At 35.5% G+C, this 18,758-nt stretch overlaps 1 protein-coding gene across 1 annotated transcript in view; it reads left to right on the top strand.

Moving 5' to 3' along the window:
* The window catches only part of RAB21 (RAB21, member RAS oncogene family), a 29,405-nt gene extending 12,979 nt beyond the window's left edge, over nucleotides 1-16,426 (top strand). The window contains exons 3-7 of the mRNA XM_031683364.2: nucleotides 23-130; nucleotides 3,086-3,149; nucleotides 8,332-8,386; nucleotides 8,908-8,996; nucleotides 11,600-16,426. Of these exons, the coding sequence (XP_031539224.2) occupies nucleotides 23-130; nucleotides 3,086-3,149; nucleotides 8,332-8,386; nucleotides 8,908-8,996; nucleotides 11,600-11,742 (459 nt within the window). The 3' untranslated portion in view covers nucleotides 11,743-16,426. The remainder of the gene's footprint in view (nucleotides 1-22; nucleotides 131-3,085; nucleotides 3,150-8,331; nucleotides 8,387-8,907; nucleotides 8,997-11,599) is intronic.
* Nucleotides 16,427-18,758: the final 2,332 nt, after the last annotated feature.

Raw genomic sequence — 18,758 nt, 5'->3', positions numbered from 1 at the left:
AAGCATTTGTTGCTTTATTTAGGATACAGCAGGTCAAGAGAGATTCCATGCATTGGGTCCAATTTACTACAGAGATTCAAATGGAGCTATTTTAGTGTATGATATAACAGATGAAGATTCTTTTCAGAAGGTATCCTATTTACTTATGGGTAGATAATTTAATAGAACAACACTGAGTTTCCAAATCTCCATTAACATGCCTTTTTTACTAATGTGATGAGCTTTGGGTTTAAGGGTAAAGTTAGTTTGTGCATAAATAATGACCTCTCATGTTTTTTAATGGAGTATTTAATTCATGTTAACAATGTGAATATCATTTATTAATAGTTTATTACATGGCTTCTCAGATATTGGGGAAGGGAAATAATCTGAAGTAAAGCTTCAGAGAAATATAGAGGCTTTTAATCTCCCTGTTAAAGAAAAATTATGTACCGATTTTTGATTCTGTAAACACTGGGCACCTGAAAACTTGGTATGGCTGCATAGATGGGCTCCCTAATTGCGAAGAGGAAAAAGAAGAACTAAATCAAGTTCAAACTCTTTCTCCTCACTAAGTAGCTTGGAGAATATGCTATAAACTTTAAAAGGACAATCTAGGTTTATTTTAAAGCTCTTCCATTTTTTTTTATCCCTCTGTAAACATTCAGCACAAATTTAGGATTTTTAAAGTTGTTTGAGACCACAAATGAGTTACCATTAAACTTAACTCTGAATTTTCACCACAGTCAGGATGGTGACCACTTAACTTATTTGACCTTTCCTTTGAAAGGCCTTCTTGGAATAACTTTGTCAAGAGTATATAACAAAAGGGAGTAATTTCCAAGGCAGAAACTTTTCTTGCCTTGAGTTATGAGTTTGTGTTTGTTGAAATTACTTACCTTTTTAGTTTTCTATTTTTACTTATTTCCCAGTATTCAGCTGATGAAGCAGATATACAAATTAGCACTTGGATTATTAATGACATATGGAAAAACTTAGTTCAAGGTATAGAAAAATAGGTAGCTTTCAGATTTAATGATATTTTTAAGAATTATTTTGGGATGCTGTTTGTTATTCCTTCCTGCCTTCTGGCATAAGAAGAAATTGTTTAAGTATTTTATTGATTAAAAGAAGATGGACTTTTAGGTTGAAAAGTGACCAGTTATCTCTTGCTGCATAACAAACCCCTCAAAGTGTGGTGGCTTAAAACTATTCATTTTTTCTTACGGTTTTGTGGACAAGTCCTCTGTTCCGTGTGGTATCAGTGGAGTCACTCATTGAGCTGCGTGGGACTGAGGGTTTGGCTTGGGGGGAACTGGATCCAGGAATGCCTGGTTCTCTCCTGCATGGCCTCTCACTCTTTTTGGTATCTCATCTTCCAGTACTCTCCTTATTCCTTATTCTAGCCTAAGCTGCTTGTATGACAGCTGGATCCCAAGAGTGTGGCTGCCGGACCTTCTTAAGGCTTTAGCCTGGAATTGGCATAGCATTAGTTCTGCCACATTCTCCTGGTCAAAGCCAGTTACAAGGCTAGCCCAGAGTCAAAAGAGAGAGGAAACAGACTTGGCAAAGTCTATGACCATCTTTAACTCACCACAGAATATATGGGGGTAATGAATAGGGTGTCTGTGGAGGGGGATCTGATTGCAGACGAATAAGTATTTTTTTAAAAATATCTTAGATTTAGTGCATCGTGATACTGTATGTACAGGGAGCGTGGTAATACTAATTGGATTCTGGCATATTTCCCTCAAAGAGTTGAAGTTGTACATTTTATACCAGTACTGTCAAATTTTTCTTATGTGAAATCATCTAGGGGTGGAAGTTAAATGCTTCTCAGAAAATGTGACACATACATGTTAATGAAACAAAAAAATGGGGCTGTACTGAGAATACTGTACTGCTATTACAGAGATAAGGTGTTGGTATTGATTACCTTTGTTTTTATAAAGATTTTGAGTTTACTAAGGACGGTTCTTCTGCATTCTTTCTATGATTATTTTATTATTATTATTTTTTTAAATGGAGGTACCGGGGATTGAACCCAGGACCTTGTGCATGCTAAGCATGCGCTCTGCCACTGAGCTATACCCTCCCCAGTTCTTCCGCATTCTTGCAGAGGAGTGTGAAACTGTTACTTTGTGCATAGGAACATGTACACAGTAAATGCTTACCACACATATCTTAGTAATTTCTGTAATTTATGTGTGTATTTTTTCAGGAAGATACGTAAGTTCTCTGTGATTTGATTACATACACATTAAATTCCATTACAAAAAATGAGAGGAGGTATCCCATGCTTTTTCCTGTTTCATTGTCATCAACATGTTTAAAATCATGAGTTCAAAAGATTACTCAACTTCAGTTTACTCCAACTGTGCTGCTGTGCCCCATCCATAGTGAAGAATCCATTTGCTAGTGGTTCTCCATCCGGGGGTGACCATGTCTAAAGACATCTTTGATTGTCGCAGCTGGAGGGTGGTACTGCTATCTAGTGGACAGGAGGCCAGAGATGCTGCTAAGCATCACGATACACAGGAGGGACCCCCACAACAAAGAGTTACCTAAACCAAATCATCATTAGTGCCAAGGTTGAAAAAACCTGTCATATACCAAAGGATGAAATTTTATTTCAGTCTTTTTGGTAGCCATATCATTTCGTTTTTCTTTTACTTGTGTGACACACAAGCTCCTATGCCCTGTATTTTGGAACCAGTTGGTTATAAAATAATTTAATTAAGCTCATGTGTTTTTGAAGTCCAAGGTGACTCTGTACAGGCATCTGTTATCAGAGGCTAGAACTGACACACTTTGGCTCTGGTGTACAGCTTTTCTTGGATTTATGAAAATTTGTAATTTGAGGTGCTTTTGTTCATACTTACATGTAGATGTAGAGAGAAATCTTTCCATTGGATGGTTGTGTGTGTGATTTGCAATATAATCAGTCTGGCTATAAATGATCCTGCAGTGAATCGTTCCTAGTAACAAAATATGTGGGCTGTTAGACAAACTTCTGAGGCATTTTTACAATGTTGAGTTTTGGGGTGTTGTAATGGTAGTCATTGTAACTGGATTTGTTTTAATATTTACTCTTTTGTATACACAGGTAAAAAACTGGGTCAAAGAATTACGGAAAATGTTGGGAAATGAAATCTGTTTGTGTATAGTTGGTAAGCTTCATTACTTTTTAAAAATGTCTTTTTGTTTCCTTAACACTTTATTAAAGAATGGTAAATAAGTAATTTTCATTTTAAAGTTACATGAGAAAAGAAGAATGGTATTTTAGGATTTACTATTTTAGAATAATTTAGGATTTGAAGGTGATCCTCCAGGAGATTCAAACATCCGTCCTTCAAGGAATGCCTTGTGGAGCAAGTGGGAGGCACTGAGCGTGTAGGGCTTTAGTCCCCCTGGCCTTGCCTGAATTTGACCTTTAGGTTTTCGCCATGAGATTATTTTAGAAAAAAAGAGCTCAGCAACTGCTTTACAATGTGATTAAAATTAATGACTTAAGCTGGTGTTCTTGTTCTATACACTTAACTATAAGCATTTTTGAATTAAGGACAAATATGACTCCAAGGAAATAAGTAGATCATGATATAGTAGGGTCGAGGAGTAGTCTTAATTATTTTTTTCCATTTGTTTTAATTGAAGTTTAATTAGTTTACAGTGTTATATCTGGAGGAATATTCTTAATGGGTAAAATATACGGACTCCAGAACTCACTCTGAGACTTCTGGAATTTCTCTTTGCTTCCCTTTTTCTGTAGATTATTATTGCTATGATATAGCAGCTAATTATTGAGCAATAAAGTGTATCAGATACTGTGCTGTATACTCAGTAAACATTCTCTCTTGTACCCTTACAGCCCTGTGAGGGCTTTGTAGAGGAAGCTGAGCCCTGGAGAGACTTAATAACTTGCCCAGTGTCGTGCAGCTATCAGAGATGGGGTTCACACTGACGTCCTTCTGACTCTTGTGCTTCTCTTATTAATCTTTACGTTGAATAGCCTCAGGCTGTTTTCTCTCTTTTCCCTTCTTTGTAACTGATAAATGGCCTGGGAGAAACCAGGGTAGTTTTACTAAAGGACATAGAATGAAATGGCCAGCGTGGTCTAATTCTGCTTTTAGCCTTAAGAGTTATTTTATGTTTTTCTTACATTTTTTTCACCATTAGATTGGTTAACTTTACTGGTCCATATCAGGGCGCAAGTTTGGGAGAAGAGCAGGAGGTGATCTGGGCTGCTTTTTCGTCTAGATGCTAGGAGTCAGGGTAGAGGGAGGGAGTGTTTCGGACCAGAACAGAAGTGGTAGACCACACAGGGGTGGGGGGCCAGAGCTGCAGCCAGTCATTCATTAGTGAGATAGCCTGCCTTCGTCTGGTGTGTGGACTTACTGGCACTGGAAGTGGCCACAGGAGGTGAATGACTGAAGAACTGATTATTTGGGATTCTGGTTGTCTCTCAGAAGAGAGGAGGAAGTACCTAACATATTCTTAAGAAAGTCAGAGAACCCTCAAGAGCTTGGACACTTGACCAAAGTTACAAAGTAACATTTAAAATAAGTTAGCTGGGTAAATAAGCTTAAAATTCAGTATTCTTCATGTTAATATTCTAAGAAGGTTCTGTCATATTGGATCTGGTAGCTTACTGCTTCAAGTATGGTTAGACACATCTCCTTTAATATTTTATAATGTTTATTAATGATTGGTATAAAGTGTAAAAAGCTCTCACTCTCTCATCTTTTCCATTGGCAAGAGTGACACAGAATTTTAGTTGTAATTCAGAGTTGGAAGAATTTTGAGAGCCTGTTGAGCACAAAAGGAAAATTTCACAAAGTTAACATATGTGTGTAACCAGTACAGGAGAAGCCCTGCCTTGCTCTTTCTCATCCCAGCACTACCCCAGTTGTCTTCCCCTCACCGTCCCCCACCCCCAAACATGAGCTGGTCTTTTTACTTAATGGACTAGTTTTGTTTTGAATTTCATATACATGGACTCATACAGTATGGATGCTGTTTTTGTCTTTTTTTGGCTTTACATTATGTTTGCAAGATTCCTCTGTGTTCTTACATATAGTTGTAGTTCATTTCGTTCTGGTGCTCTCTAATGCTGTGAATATTCCACAGTTTATCCTTTTCCTATTGATGGACATCTGCATTATTTTTCCCACCTCTTGATTTTCATTCGTTCTTTAACGTAGTTCAGTGTTTATTCTTTCTTCTGTTTTATTTCTAACTTCAAAAGAATACTGCCTCACAGGATTGTAGTAAAGATTAAATAATGATTTGGAAAACACTAGGCATAGAGAAGGCATTTAACAAATATTTGTTCCTTTCCCTTTACATAAGACAGCTTCAGACATTGAAAGCCTACTTGGATGGTTCACCTAAAATCTTCTCTAGATCTTCAGCTGTTTCTCACTTGGCCTAACTTTCAGACATTCTCACCATCCTGGTTATTTTTTGCTAGGCTTATTTCAGTTATTAGTGTGTTTCCTACACTTGAAGTGAATGCTAGACTCCAAACATTGTTGAGTCAGTGTATATACCATTGCTTTTTTTTAAATCCTCACACTGTCCTTCTACCAACATTGCTCAAGGTTGCATACACTTTTAGCAGCCATTTCAACTCAATGTCTCTTTTATACATATAGTTAACGAAAATCTGAGTTCCTTTTTTGTAAGTATTGCTCTTCTGTCAGTCGTTTCCCAGCTTCCTACGTAATTAAGTCATTTAAACCTAAGTGTAGGAATTACAACTTGTCATACGTTTCTGGATTTTTGGTCTATAATCTGCAAGCTTTTTCATACGTAAATCAGATACTGAACCTTCTGGGCTTTTATCTGAGCCTGTGATAATGTGTAAAACAGAACTGGTGTAAGTAAACTAGGTAAGGCAGTCAGGGTCATGGTAGAAATTTTAATTATCATGGACTTTAATTCTCTCATAACAATATTGACTTTCCATTTGATCATTCACTGGGATGGATGTGACTTATTTTTAGTAACTACTGTTTATTGGACATTTACCATGTACTAGGCCTTTTACCTGTATCTTATTTTCACATCAACCCTGCAAAATTTGTTAGTTTGTACAAAGTGAGACTAAGAAGGAGTTAAATCATTTGCCCAAAATTTTATAGTTATGAAGTGAGCGAGGACTTACAAAAGCTTCTTTCCACTAGGCCATACACCATCTGGTCTAAGCAAAATGTGGTTCTAGCTCTTTACCACTACTAGATCGTCTGCCCTTAGCAGTATGTCCCTTCCGTCTTACTGATTCCGATGGGTATTTTGAAGAATAGATAAAGTTTTTACTATTCTTAGCAGGGTGGCCTTTTCCTCTCTCCCCAGTAGCTTCACCCATTTTCTCCCCTAACCTTTCCAGGACTTTCAAGGAGGTGCTTGCTTTGGTGGTTGTCATTGTTTTCAGATGTTTTAAGCCAGTTAGAAAGTTCCCAGTGTAGCTGCACAGTAGTAGTAAAACAGATATGAGCCTCAGAGCTGTAATGTTTTAGCTCTTTTGCTTTTAAAAGAACATAGGAGCTAAAAAGGTCTGAAACTTTGAGAAAGTGTCAGTCACTCACAGGCAGTTTTCTGTGACTTAGTCTGTGCTGTCAATCTGTTATGACACTGATGTTTCAAAGAAATAGTAGTTATTTAGTAGAGGGATTTTTTTTGTTTAAAATAATAATTATGTCATTAAAATAGCTATTTTAATAATAACTGACTTTTAGTTGGTTAAGTTTAAAATGTTATTAAATAATAAAGCAGTGTCTGAATAATTTTTCCCAAATACTCATTTGTGATGGTAAGGTGATTGTTCACTTTCCCTATTCTCATTTTTTAATAGATGTTGGTAATTCTGGTGGATTTTGAAAAAAGAAGTGTTAAAGATCTAAAAAACCAACTCATAGGGTTTTAATTAATTGCAGCCAAAGTCTCCTGGTTGTCTGTAGGAGACTCCTGTTTCAGCTTTTTACAGTGGCATCTTGTGCCTCTGTTTGTTGGAGCCACCTGCCACTAGGTGGTGCTTTTTGCATTCTTCATAGCATAAAACAACTTGTTATTCCACTGGTGATTGTTGGATATATTGGTTGTAGTATTTAGCAAATTAAAAATTTTATTGACAAAGTATAATGTGAGAAATCAGAGCTAATATTTGTCTTCTCACTGAGGGAGACTGATAACCGTTCAAAGAAGGAAGAGTTCATCACTGGGTTTGTTAGCACCCACTGAGCTTTAGTATGTCCCCTTGCTTCCCTCTCAGCCTTAGACTGCGATGACGAATCGCTGCTGACAGCTGCTCGTAGTTAGTTTCCCAGATTATTTGAGGTCCTCCGTACACAGGACCTCTGGGCTTGCACTTCTCAGTTCTGAGCACTGCGTCCCTCATTGGGTGCTTACTTCAGTGCTTTATCTGAAATTGTCTTCTCGAGTCTCTAAGGTCCCAAGAAAAAATGACTTTAATCACAAGGTTTTCTTTCTTTACCCCTGTAGGTTATAATAAAAGAAATTAAAATGTGTGGTTTGACGTTTCCTTTCTTAGGGTGTTTTTCCCCTTTCCTGTCTCTTATTTCCGGTGCCTTTAGCACCGTGTCTAGCCTGCTCACTTTAAGCTCTACGCTGTATTTAGTAAGAAATCTGCATTTTGCGGTTTCTTCACTTTTATTCTAGGGGCTTTTTAGCATAATCTCAGTTTGGTTCCATTGTTTAAGGAGAGGTAAACTTATTTTCAGTCATTTAATCTGCACGCTGTTCATAAACTAAATTCTTTGATGTTTTCAAAACAAACAGTACAGTTCCTTCCCCTGCAGTGGTGAAGTGCTTCAAAAGCCATGTATTTTAATACTTTCTCTAACCAGTTCACATCATCCAGAAATCCAAAATACTCTTAGGATCCAAGAGACTAGCCAGGTATATTTTCATGAGCAATAAGGTAGCCTTGCTTAATTATTGACTGGCTCTAAGTTGATTGGGGACCATTACACTTGGCTAAGAACTATATAGGTTTGTCCTTAGGGTTCCCTAGGGAATCTTAGTCCCTATTCTACCATAAATCAAAAATAGTGTCTATCTCTTTGGAAAAGTTACTTATCTGACAGAGGCTGCAGCTTCAGAAGAGATATGCATTGAGCCATTTGAGGAAGGTTGGGGCATTCACCTTGACAGTCATGATCAGCCTTTCCATCATGGGAGTTAACTTTATAGTTTCAGGACATTGAGAAGGCTGATGGGAGTTTGAATTATTTTCCCAGGTGATTAAAATTGCAGTTGGATATTTAGAATTGGTTTAATTTCATTATAAAAATGAATCAGTATTAAAGATTGACATTTACCTTTTCAAATTAGGTAATAAAATAGACTTGGAGAAGGAGAGACATGTTTCCACTCAAGAAGCAGAATCGTAAGTGTTATCCCTTCGCCTCTTCTTCCCCCAGTCACTCCCTGTGAGAAATCGTCATCTTTGCACAGTATTCTTTACCATTTAGGTGTAACTCAAACCTCTTAATATAGATTGAGCTATTGGATTCAATGAAGCATGGTTACATTGGTAATTTCTGGACTTTTGGTGATATTTAAAGATACTCGATTCTCACTTCTCTTTCTGGTTTCAGTAAAAAATATAAGAGTGATGCAGAAGAAAACTATCATGGCCAAATGGTCAGTGAGTCACAAAAACTAAAGTATTTGGGTTCCAAATTAACTTATAAAAATTTCAAGTCTTAATATACTTATGTTTTTATTTAAAAGTTGGTTCAATATAGAGAGATTAAGTGGTTATATGATCTTAATTTCGCTAAACATAGGTGAATGAATAATAATAAACTAAAATTGCTACTGTAAAAAAAATTTAAATAGGCCAAAAACATGAAACTTTTTTTTTACATCAATCCCTGATTTCTTTTTCTTTTTTTTTTTTTTAAGGTATGCAGAATCTGTGGGAGCAAAACATTACCATACTTCAGCCAAACAGAACAAAGGAATTGAGGAACTCTTTCTTGACCTTTGTAAAAGTAGGTATATTTAGATTTAGTATGTTTAGATACGGCTCTTTTAAAAATACCCTATTTCCAAAGTGATGCTTTACAGTGTCCGTTTCTGACTGCATTGATAATTTGTCACGTCTACTAGTGTTACTATTTACTTAATATTTTAAACTAACTTTTTGAAGCGTAAATACTTACTTTTCCCCTATTTCAAGCAGTAATCAATGGTATGAAATCGTGTAGTATGTACTAAGTATTAAAATAAATGTGTTACTATTAAAAGTAAAAATGGAAGGGGAATATATGGAGTAAAACAGATTTAAGAGGTGTAGCAGTCTGTTGCAGTGGAGGAACCTCATTTGGATCCTACCTAATTTGACAAATGAGTGAAAAAAACATTTGTGAAACAGTTGGGGCTATATGAACACTCACTGGATATTTGATTATATTAAGAAATTATTGTGGGGCAGGAGGGCATAGCTCAGCGGTAGAGTGCACACTTAGCATGCACGAGGTCCTGGGTTCAATCCCCAGTATCTCCATTAAATAAATAAATAAAAATACCGAAAACCTAATTACCACTCCCCACAAAAGAAATTATTGTAAATTTCTTAAGGTGTGCGTGTGGTGTTTTGGTTATGCTTAAAAAAGAGTTCTTACTTATTAAAAAAGTTTTTATCTTTTAGAATTTGTATTAAAATAATCTGTGAATGAAATTATGTGTCTGAAATTTGATTTAAAATAACAGTAGAGATGACTGCCAAGTATGGATGAAATTGTATGATAGACATACAGATTTTCATTATGCTATTCTTTCTACTTTTATATATGTTTGAAATTTTCCATATTAAAAAATTTAAGAACAGCGAAAGGAAAATGTTGTATGCAACCTGAAAGTCATTTCTCATATCACCAATAGGATGCATACCATACTTAAGAAAATTCTAGTTTACAGAATAATGGATTGGAATGATTGTATCAAATGATACATAATCCTTGAAGTTACAGACCTGACTCTTTTGAGAGGTTGATGAAATGATGGTTTTTCTCTCTAGAAAAATGTACATACACACAAATTTTGGAGTAAATTTCAGTTTTATGTAGAGCTGAAGGTTATTCATAATCCTTCTGGAGCAATGATTCTCCAAGCACAGCCCTTGAGCAGCCGCATTAACATCCTTGGATGTGTTAGAGATGCATATTCTTGGGCCCTACCCCAAACCTCCTGAGTCAGAGTCTCCGGAGGTGGTGTCCAGAATCCCTCTTTATGATTCTGATGATACTAAAATTTGAGCACCACTGCGCTACGTACCAGTCACTTGGAGATTTTGTTAAAATGCATTTTTTTGATAAAGTGCGTCTGATGTAGGCCTGGGCTTGTCTTTTCTAACAGGCACCCAAGTGTTGATGATACTGGTCCTCAGACCATACTTTGAGTACCAGGGTTCTAGATCAGTGGCTTATAAATGTTATACATCTCACATCTTTATATTAAAAAAATAGAGAATTCTCCATATGTTTATTTTGAAATTAAAGATCATGTACAAGTACTTATATTTTTGCATATTGTAAAACACACATAAAAATAGAAATTTTGAGAGGTTGAGGAAAAATAAACAGAAATTAGAATTTGTACTTCTTAAAAAATTTCCTCTCAGTGGATTGTCCCGTATAACCTCAATTTGGAAACCATTGTTCAAGGCAGTCTCTGGACTCCAGTTTAAGAATCCTTGTTCTGTTTTAAGGACTTTTTTCTTTCCTCATCTTTTCAAATATGTATTTTGCAGCTATTTACTCCAAATTTGTGTCTTGTATTTTCATTTTTCTTAACTGTCTCTCAAAGAGCAGAAGTTCTAAATTTTAATAAAGTTCAGTTTATCAGTTTTTCTTTGAGTCGTGTTATGTCTTATATGAGAAATCTTTGTTAACTCAAAGTTACAAAGATTTTCTTCTACTGAAGTTTCTGTGTTTTCTTCTAGAAGTTATGTTTTTTATTTAAGTCTATAATTTTTTGTTGATTTTTACATATGGTGGGAGGTATAGATTGAATTTTTGTTTTTTACAGGTAAATATCCAATTCTAGTGTTTCTTAACAAGATTATTCTTTTTTCATTGAATAAATTTGGGACATATACCAAAAATTAGTGACCATATTTATAGGGGTCTATTTCTGGACCCTGTTCCATTGATCTCTGTGTATCTTCTTTCATCAGTGTCTCACTGTCATCATCAGAGCAACTTTCTACTGTGTCTTTGTTCTTTCTCTTCCATTTTAAACTCTTTCTTTCAAATATTATTTGCCTAAAAGTATTACTAGTTGAATAAATTTTCTATCCTAAATATTGCTTATACTTGGAACGACTTGAACTTCTTTGACATATTTGTAAGTACATTTGGAAAATCTTAAGGATGCTACTTGTATACAGTCATTTATTCAAATCAAAACTTGTTTTCTCTATTAATGTCACTGTGGCTGTTATACAACTGGACAAATACACTTGCTGTTAATTTTATTTAGATTCCTTGTTGGTTGAAAGTCAGAAATGGCTATCATGGTGGTATACTGAAGTCATAGAAAGAGAAAATTCCAGTTGTGACCCTAAGTAATTTCTGCTTTCTCCCTCTCTTAGGGATGATAGAAACAGCACAGGTGGATGAGAGGGCAAAAGGCAATGGCTCCAGTCAACCAGGAGCTGCAAGGCGAGGTGTACAGATCATTGATGACGAACCTCAAGCCCAGAGCGGTGGCGGAGGGTGCTGCTCTTCCGGATAACTGTTCACCCCTAAGAAATTAAAAAAAACAAACTGTGGATCATTGCTCTCAACATGAAGACTGCCATATTCCAAGTCACATTATTTTACCAATGGAATTATAGAATTAACAGTATTTTAAATTACGTTTATAACACTGCAGAGACCTTAAGTGCTAAACTTAGTGGAGTTTGTGACCAGAGAATTGGCATTTTCTACAAATGTTAACAAAGCAATTACCAATGGCCTTTTTACATATTTTTTTTCTTTAATAAGGAATAATATGCATGTAGAAAAGACCTACTTAAAGGCTTCATTTATATTCTTTTAAATCAAATCTTTATTTAATAACTTATATATGTTGTTGGAATGGTATACATTTTTGCAGTCCTTTGTATTTTGTGGTAGTTTGAATTGTATCACTTCTAAACAGCAAACTGTTTTTGTTTTCATTTTTTTAAATTAGCAGATACCTGAAGTACTATTTTTGCAGGGTTTGCACAAGCCCCTAACTGTCTACTACTTTGATATAATCTATATACATCCTGTATGCTGAGCTGGTAAAATACATTGTAAATTACATATTAAATATTTTATCTGCTTTTACAAGCGCAAGGTGCAAAAATATATACAGTAGTCTTATGACTGTAAAGTGAATTAACATTTGGTGATAATGCCTAAGCTTTTTGACTCTGATATAAGGATCATAGCTCCCCTTCACTTTTGTCTTAACTTGAGAGTGGCGTGTTTAAATTTTCTCACTTACTTTACTTGAATTATCGCTGTTGTCACATTTTTTTTTGCCTCTGTAAATCCATCTGATGGTTGAACAACAGCATTTGCCTTTTGGTTTGGGGTTTCTGTTTGTTTTTTGTTCCTTTGGGTTTTTTGTTTTGTTTTGTTTTTTGGGGTTTTTTTTGGATAAAAGAGGTGACTTCTGCCGATTTTGCTTTAGAATGGTTACCTTAGAAGTATTTGAGTGGAGAATGCCGAGTTTCACTTCTGCAATGGCTTTAGTTTTCTCTTATGTTTTAATGTGAGATGGAGTCACTGGTGTGAGAAGAGAGGAAGAAGTCTCGGATAGTAGCCACTCAGCCAGACTCATTTGTACGGCATGTTAGTGAGTCTCCGCTCCTGAGGCAGCACTTTTAGGTCCTCTGTGAGCAAGTGTTATTTGTTCGTTGCTTGCCAGAGATGAACACAGAAAGTTTTGTTTCATTTTATAAGAGCTATCCTTCTGAGTTTCTTTGAAGGGAAACAGTTCAAGTAATGCAGTTATAGCGAACACTGGAAAGATTTATTATAAAATTATATTCTTGTATACTTTGTAAATTAGTCTCTCAGTAGGTTTTTTTTTTCCCTTAAGTGTAGGACTGAACTTAAATTTGTTAATTTTAATAGAATCAGGCACTGCTCACAGAAGGAACACAAATTGTGGAAATTAACATAAATTGTTCTTGTTCTAATATATATATTTTTCCATTTCTGTCATGCTTGGAAAACTAGTAAATGTTACGTCTAAGATAAAATGGAATGGTCCCTGGATTTACTTCTTTTAAGAAGCAGTAGTATGCAATAAAGTTGTTAGCATGAGCAATTAAGAGGATTAAAGAGGTTATAGTTACTGAACAGGTAACTTTCGCAGATGGGTTAAAGTTGAACAGATTGAAACCTTGATGTTAAGATATTAGAATTTTAACTTAGTATTAAGCATTCTGTAAGTCCTCATTTTACCTTTAATTATTGTCCTTGCCAGACTGAACACACCACCTTTCTGTCGTCTGTGTTTGGGGGGGGATGGGATGGGAAGAGTTGGCAGGAAGATAAGATAAAATTGTCTTCTTTTATGGGATGACTGTGTAGTCTCTTGGTTTCCTGTGAAGTTACTATCTATGCAGTGGCTGGAAAGAGGCAGGGGAAATCATGAACGCAGATCCAGGAAAAATTGGTTTTGCCCTCCTGGTTCTTTTAGTGGAGTAAAGAAGCCTTGCCATTTCTACTGTTGTAGATGGACATGGGAAATAAGCTCTTCTCCACTGGAGTGAAGTATGTTTTTAAAAATAATTAGAGATGAAATTGAGCTTTATTCCAAAACATAAAGTCATAAAGCCTGATAATTAGAGAGTTGTACCCTCGATTTTTGACCCTATATTGATACAAAGTCCAGCTAGAAGCTTCTGCTCCAGAGTTGCCAGATAATTATGGATGGGGTACAACCACTCTCCATGTTTTTTGGGTTTTTTTTCGCTTTATTCTCCCCTGGTTTCCATGTGTCTTTCTTAACCTCAAGCATTTCATTCTTCTTTTTTTAACTTGTAATTTAAACTAACTCAGTAGCAGCAATAGATACGATGGTATACCTGTCCTTGCCCTGAAGCCCAAAAGGTCTTGAGGTAGGAATAGGGTGAAAGTCTAATGAAAGAGGACCAGTCAGTTGCAGACTGTATACAAGGAAAGATAAAGAGATGATAAACCAAGGCTGAGGAAGTTTCTCCGATAGTTCTTCACCTCTCTAATGCGTACCTTCTGTGTTCCTGTCCTTATAGTTGTGCTGTTAGGAAGAAGACAGTTACCGTCTTGTGTATTATCAGTAGTAGGTGGGTAGAACCAATATATTTTTCAGCTAGTTAAGTGTATACTCTTAGTATATATAATTAAAAATTGGTTTAAGATAGTCATTAAAAAAGTATCTGAATATTAAAAGTATACTTTTCTGTTTCTGTTATGATGATGGGTATTTTGCTTCCTGTTTTGCATTGTGATAATGGAGGAAGATTGTTGTTTTTATAAATGTAGATTGCAACAATTTTGAGGTAAACAGTAATCTGAAAAGAAACAAGCATCACGTTACTGTATGAAACACGAGTGTCCGAATTTGTTTTGTTCTGGGGATATCTCCTGAAAAATATCCTAAAGCTATGGCTGTTACAGCTAAATTGAAATCTTTTAAAAAATATTAGCCATATATTATTAGTGGTTACTTTTTATTTGGCATTAAAAGAAGAGTAATATTTCATTTTCAGATTTTCTGTGAAAAAAAGATAAAATTTGGGGTAGGGAAGATGGTAGTAAACAGTAGAATGGGAGTCAGGTAGATATGAAATTCCACAGCGTGACAATTTTTAAAACCATTTTGAAATCTACACTTTATTCAATAGTTTCTAAATAAGGCAAGCTAAATAAGGCAAGTTATGCATTGTGCCAGCTATTTAGAACGTTAAAAAAATGAATTGTTCTGCTGTTTATTTCTTTTAAAAGATGATTTACGATTTTTTATATTGTAAATGCTACCAGGAATCTAGATCATTATCTGCAGGCGGTGTAACTTAACTTATTTATAATTACCACATACATTATCTCTGGAAGGATTTGATCTGTGCCTTTGACTTTTGAAATTTATCTTTTGACCTCTGTTTGCCATTACAATTTTCAGTTTTCTTTATAAATACAGTGTGATAAAGAGGGAATACTTAATTTGTGACCATTTAAAATGTTGAGATCTTCTAGAAAAGGGTGTAGATAGTAGTGACCTGCAAGAACATTATAATAATTTCTAAAGATAGACTGAGTAGATCCTTAAGTATTGTCTTCTAAGTTGCACAATGCATTACCTAGATTTTAATAATTAAAAACTGGGATTTGTTGAACATATATATTTACTTGATTTCATAATAGGCATTGATTCTAGTAAGTTGCTGTTCTATAATTTTTAATCAACTAAAGCAGAGTAATATATTTGGGGGTGTGGGCCAGAATTCATGCTACACCTACGTCCGACTTTGATGGCTGTTCCCTTTTCAGGAAAAGAAGTTAATCACAATTCTGAGCAAGATTTCCCAAATGTAACTACTTTAGTACTAATCATATGTAATGAAAAAATTTAGAAATACTCTTAAAAGACACTCCAATTTTAAGCAAAAAGTGCTTTGCTTCTAAACAAATACCACTTTAATTTGATAGACTGCTTGTGCTCTTTGGGGTTTATATATCATCTTTTTTCTGAGGAAGCTGAGTGTGCTTTTGAATGTTAACCTTTTTACTGCAACGTTTTTTCCTGCAGTAGATAATGGACATGGCAAGTTTATGTTAAATGGCACACCCAGAAAGAATCTTGTTCTTATAGCATCTTGTCCTTTTCAGAACACTGTACATATTCCCAGCTGCATTACGTTAAAGCCAAAAGATGGACCTGGCTACTTAGATGATCTTCATTCCCACTGTGTCAGTTCTCACTTTGAGTTTGATTCTTCCTGGCAACTGTATCATCTCTTCATTATCAACTGCTCAAGAAAAAGCTAATAGGATTTCCTTGAATTTGAACTTGTGTAGAGCAATGAGAGAAAAGTGAGGGATAGCAGGGGGAAAGTGTGATAATGTTGAAAACCAGACATAAGTGGTATTAGCTAGACTGTACCTTAAGTGGTAGCAAGCTATTTTAAGGTAACTGTACTTAGTACTTCCCTAGAAATTGGAAGGTTCCTCAGTTTTTATTTAATTATCTAAGACTATATTCTAGGAAGAATAAAAAATACAGACACTGTGGAAGTGCCTCTTGGGTACCACTCCTAATTGGTAACAGTTGTTCTATACTGTATACTCTTCAACCTCCTTTTTTCTATGCATTTATATACATACATATTTACCTATAGAAGTACAGTTTTGTGCATTTGAAAGTTTTACATAAATTGTGTCTTACTGTGCATATATTTTGCAGCTTGCTTTTTTTCTTACCAAGTCTAGGAGCGCTCATGTTGATACAGTTTATTTTCTCCCAGATCTCTTCAGGTGTGTTTTGGCTTTTAAAATAACTTCTGACTCTCCATAAAACCCTCCCCAAAGGAATGCGCTCAATTAGGTGGATTTCATTAGAATCAGAATTTAAATGCAAGCCAGTGCTTACCTAAGATAGAACCACGGTCTCTCTTAAGCACGTGCGTCAGGAAATTAGAAAGGCATCTGCCTACAATTCATTTAAGTATTTTACTTTTGGCCTACTGTTGACTGATATATAAAATTCAGTAATTAACTTTAGCAGATTTTTCTTTATTCAGAATAGCTTTTGATTTGAGGGAAAAAGGGAAAAGAGGGAAGATATAGTTGAGAGGGAAAGAGAACAGGGTAAACTAAAGCAAGTCTTAAAATACAACTTTGAGTAGCTACATCACACATGACTTCATGCTCCCAGAACTTAACACTTGTTTGATCTGTGCCTTTAAAACAGAAAAAGGAAAAGCCTAGTGGGTGGGGGTATAGCTCAGTGCATAGAGCACATGCTTAGCACGCACAGGGTCCTGGGTTCAATCCCCAGTACCTCCATTAAAAAATAAAATTTAAGTGGATAAAAGTCCTTTTTCATCTCCTACCACCGTCCCACATCCCTCTTTAGAGGTAATCATTGTTAACAATTTGGTGTGTGTCTATATCTCTTACATATGTTTTAATTTATATTTGATCTTTATAGATTTTGAGTTCCCTGAAAGCAGTTTCTACCTGATGTCATGTTCTGTCCTCAATCAGCTGACCAACTTCCCAAGAAAAACCAGAATCACTTTTTGTTTAAGGAAAGTTAAATCAGTGGTGACAGTTCTTAAACTAGAAGTTAACTACCTGACTCTTAAGATGTTTTATGTTTATTGTAAATTAAGCTTAAAGAGTAACGGTAGCATTCTAGGAAAAGTCAACTTACCGATTTATGTCCCCTGTGAAAACAGGGCTGGGAGAGAGGGTTGAGCAAGTCCAAGGTCCTTAGTACATGTGTAATTCTGGGTTGAGCTCATTCTCTTGGTACGTTTTCCTACGTGGGGAGCGCTGTAATGTCCCCAGCAATTACTTCATGAGTCCTTCTCTGCATTGTCAAGGCTGTAGCTTAGCATGTGAGTGCTGTGACACAAAGGTAAATGTGTGTGCCCTGGCTCAGCAAATTTATTCACATTTGACTTTTAATGAAAATAATTCAGAAAGAAAATTAAGCACAAGTTTACATGATTTTGTTAATTGTTTCCATATGATCTTTAAAATAATTCAGAACGCATTCTGTTCATCATGGCGGTTCTCTCAATTTTACTCATTTATTGAGTTCCCAGAGCGCACAGCAGGGGAACCAGCCTTCCTTTATAGTTAGAGCTCAGAGACGGGGACCTGTTGACCTTTGACCATAGTCTATGATGTAAGTAGTTTATCTGTGGATATGAGGTCAACCAAACACACATGTGCACATTTCTGTATTTGATAAGTACATACCAGTCAAACTTTTGGGGTGTGGTAATTAGAATGACAGTAGTTGAAGTTGATAGTGATTTTGAGGTAAAGCTGGACAGAATGATTCTGAGTCTTGCAAATGATACATTTTCAAGCCAGGTTAAAATAGAATAACTTGTTTTCTAGCTTCAAGTGGCAATTAAATGATCCTCGAATCCAAATTGCTTTCCCAAATTTTGGGGTAGCGTTGAAGAAACAGATGCCTTTTGCTTGTTTACATGGCTGCTTTTTTTTTTTTAACCTAGAAAAAATGCATTTTAAAAAGCAGTTGTATTGTTTCTTTGCCTTTGACAGATGTTGCCTTGCTGCCAGATAGTAACCTAGGACACAATCCATTCCTGAGTCATAGACCCATTTAGGGAGTGTGACATAGCATAATACATGTATTTGTAAATGCACTTTCCAGTTTGAGGGTATAGGTCCCCTTTTCCCTATGTGAACTTGAAGACATAGTTCAGTACGAAAGCTTAATGAATACTTGGACTTTTCTGATAATCTTCCCAGTGCCTTTAAAGAATATTTTTGATGTTATAGTATAAAAGGTCAAATTATTTAGGTCCCTTCTTGGCCCTTTTGGGGAGAATATAGATTGAAATCATTGGTTTTTTTTTTTTTTAAAAAACAAATTCCATGAACCAGTTACCAAGAAGTAACTTTTATTCATCTGCATTAACTCATCTGCACAAATTCACAAAAGGTTAATACTTTTAATGATCTAGTGATAGTTCTTCAAAATGTAAAAGCCATGTAAAGGAAAAACTATATAGCAGGAGCAAGATG

The sequence above is a fragment of the Vicugna pacos genome, chromosome 12 (assembly GCF_048564905.1).
Source record: "Vicugna pacos chromosome 12, VicPac4, whole genome shotgun sequence".
In the NCBI taxonomy this organism is placed as follows: domain Eukaryota; kingdom Metazoa; phylum Chordata; class Mammalia; order Artiodactyla; family Camelidae; genus Vicugna; species Vicugna pacos.
This window is presented reverse-complemented; position numbering and strand designations above follow the sequence as displayed.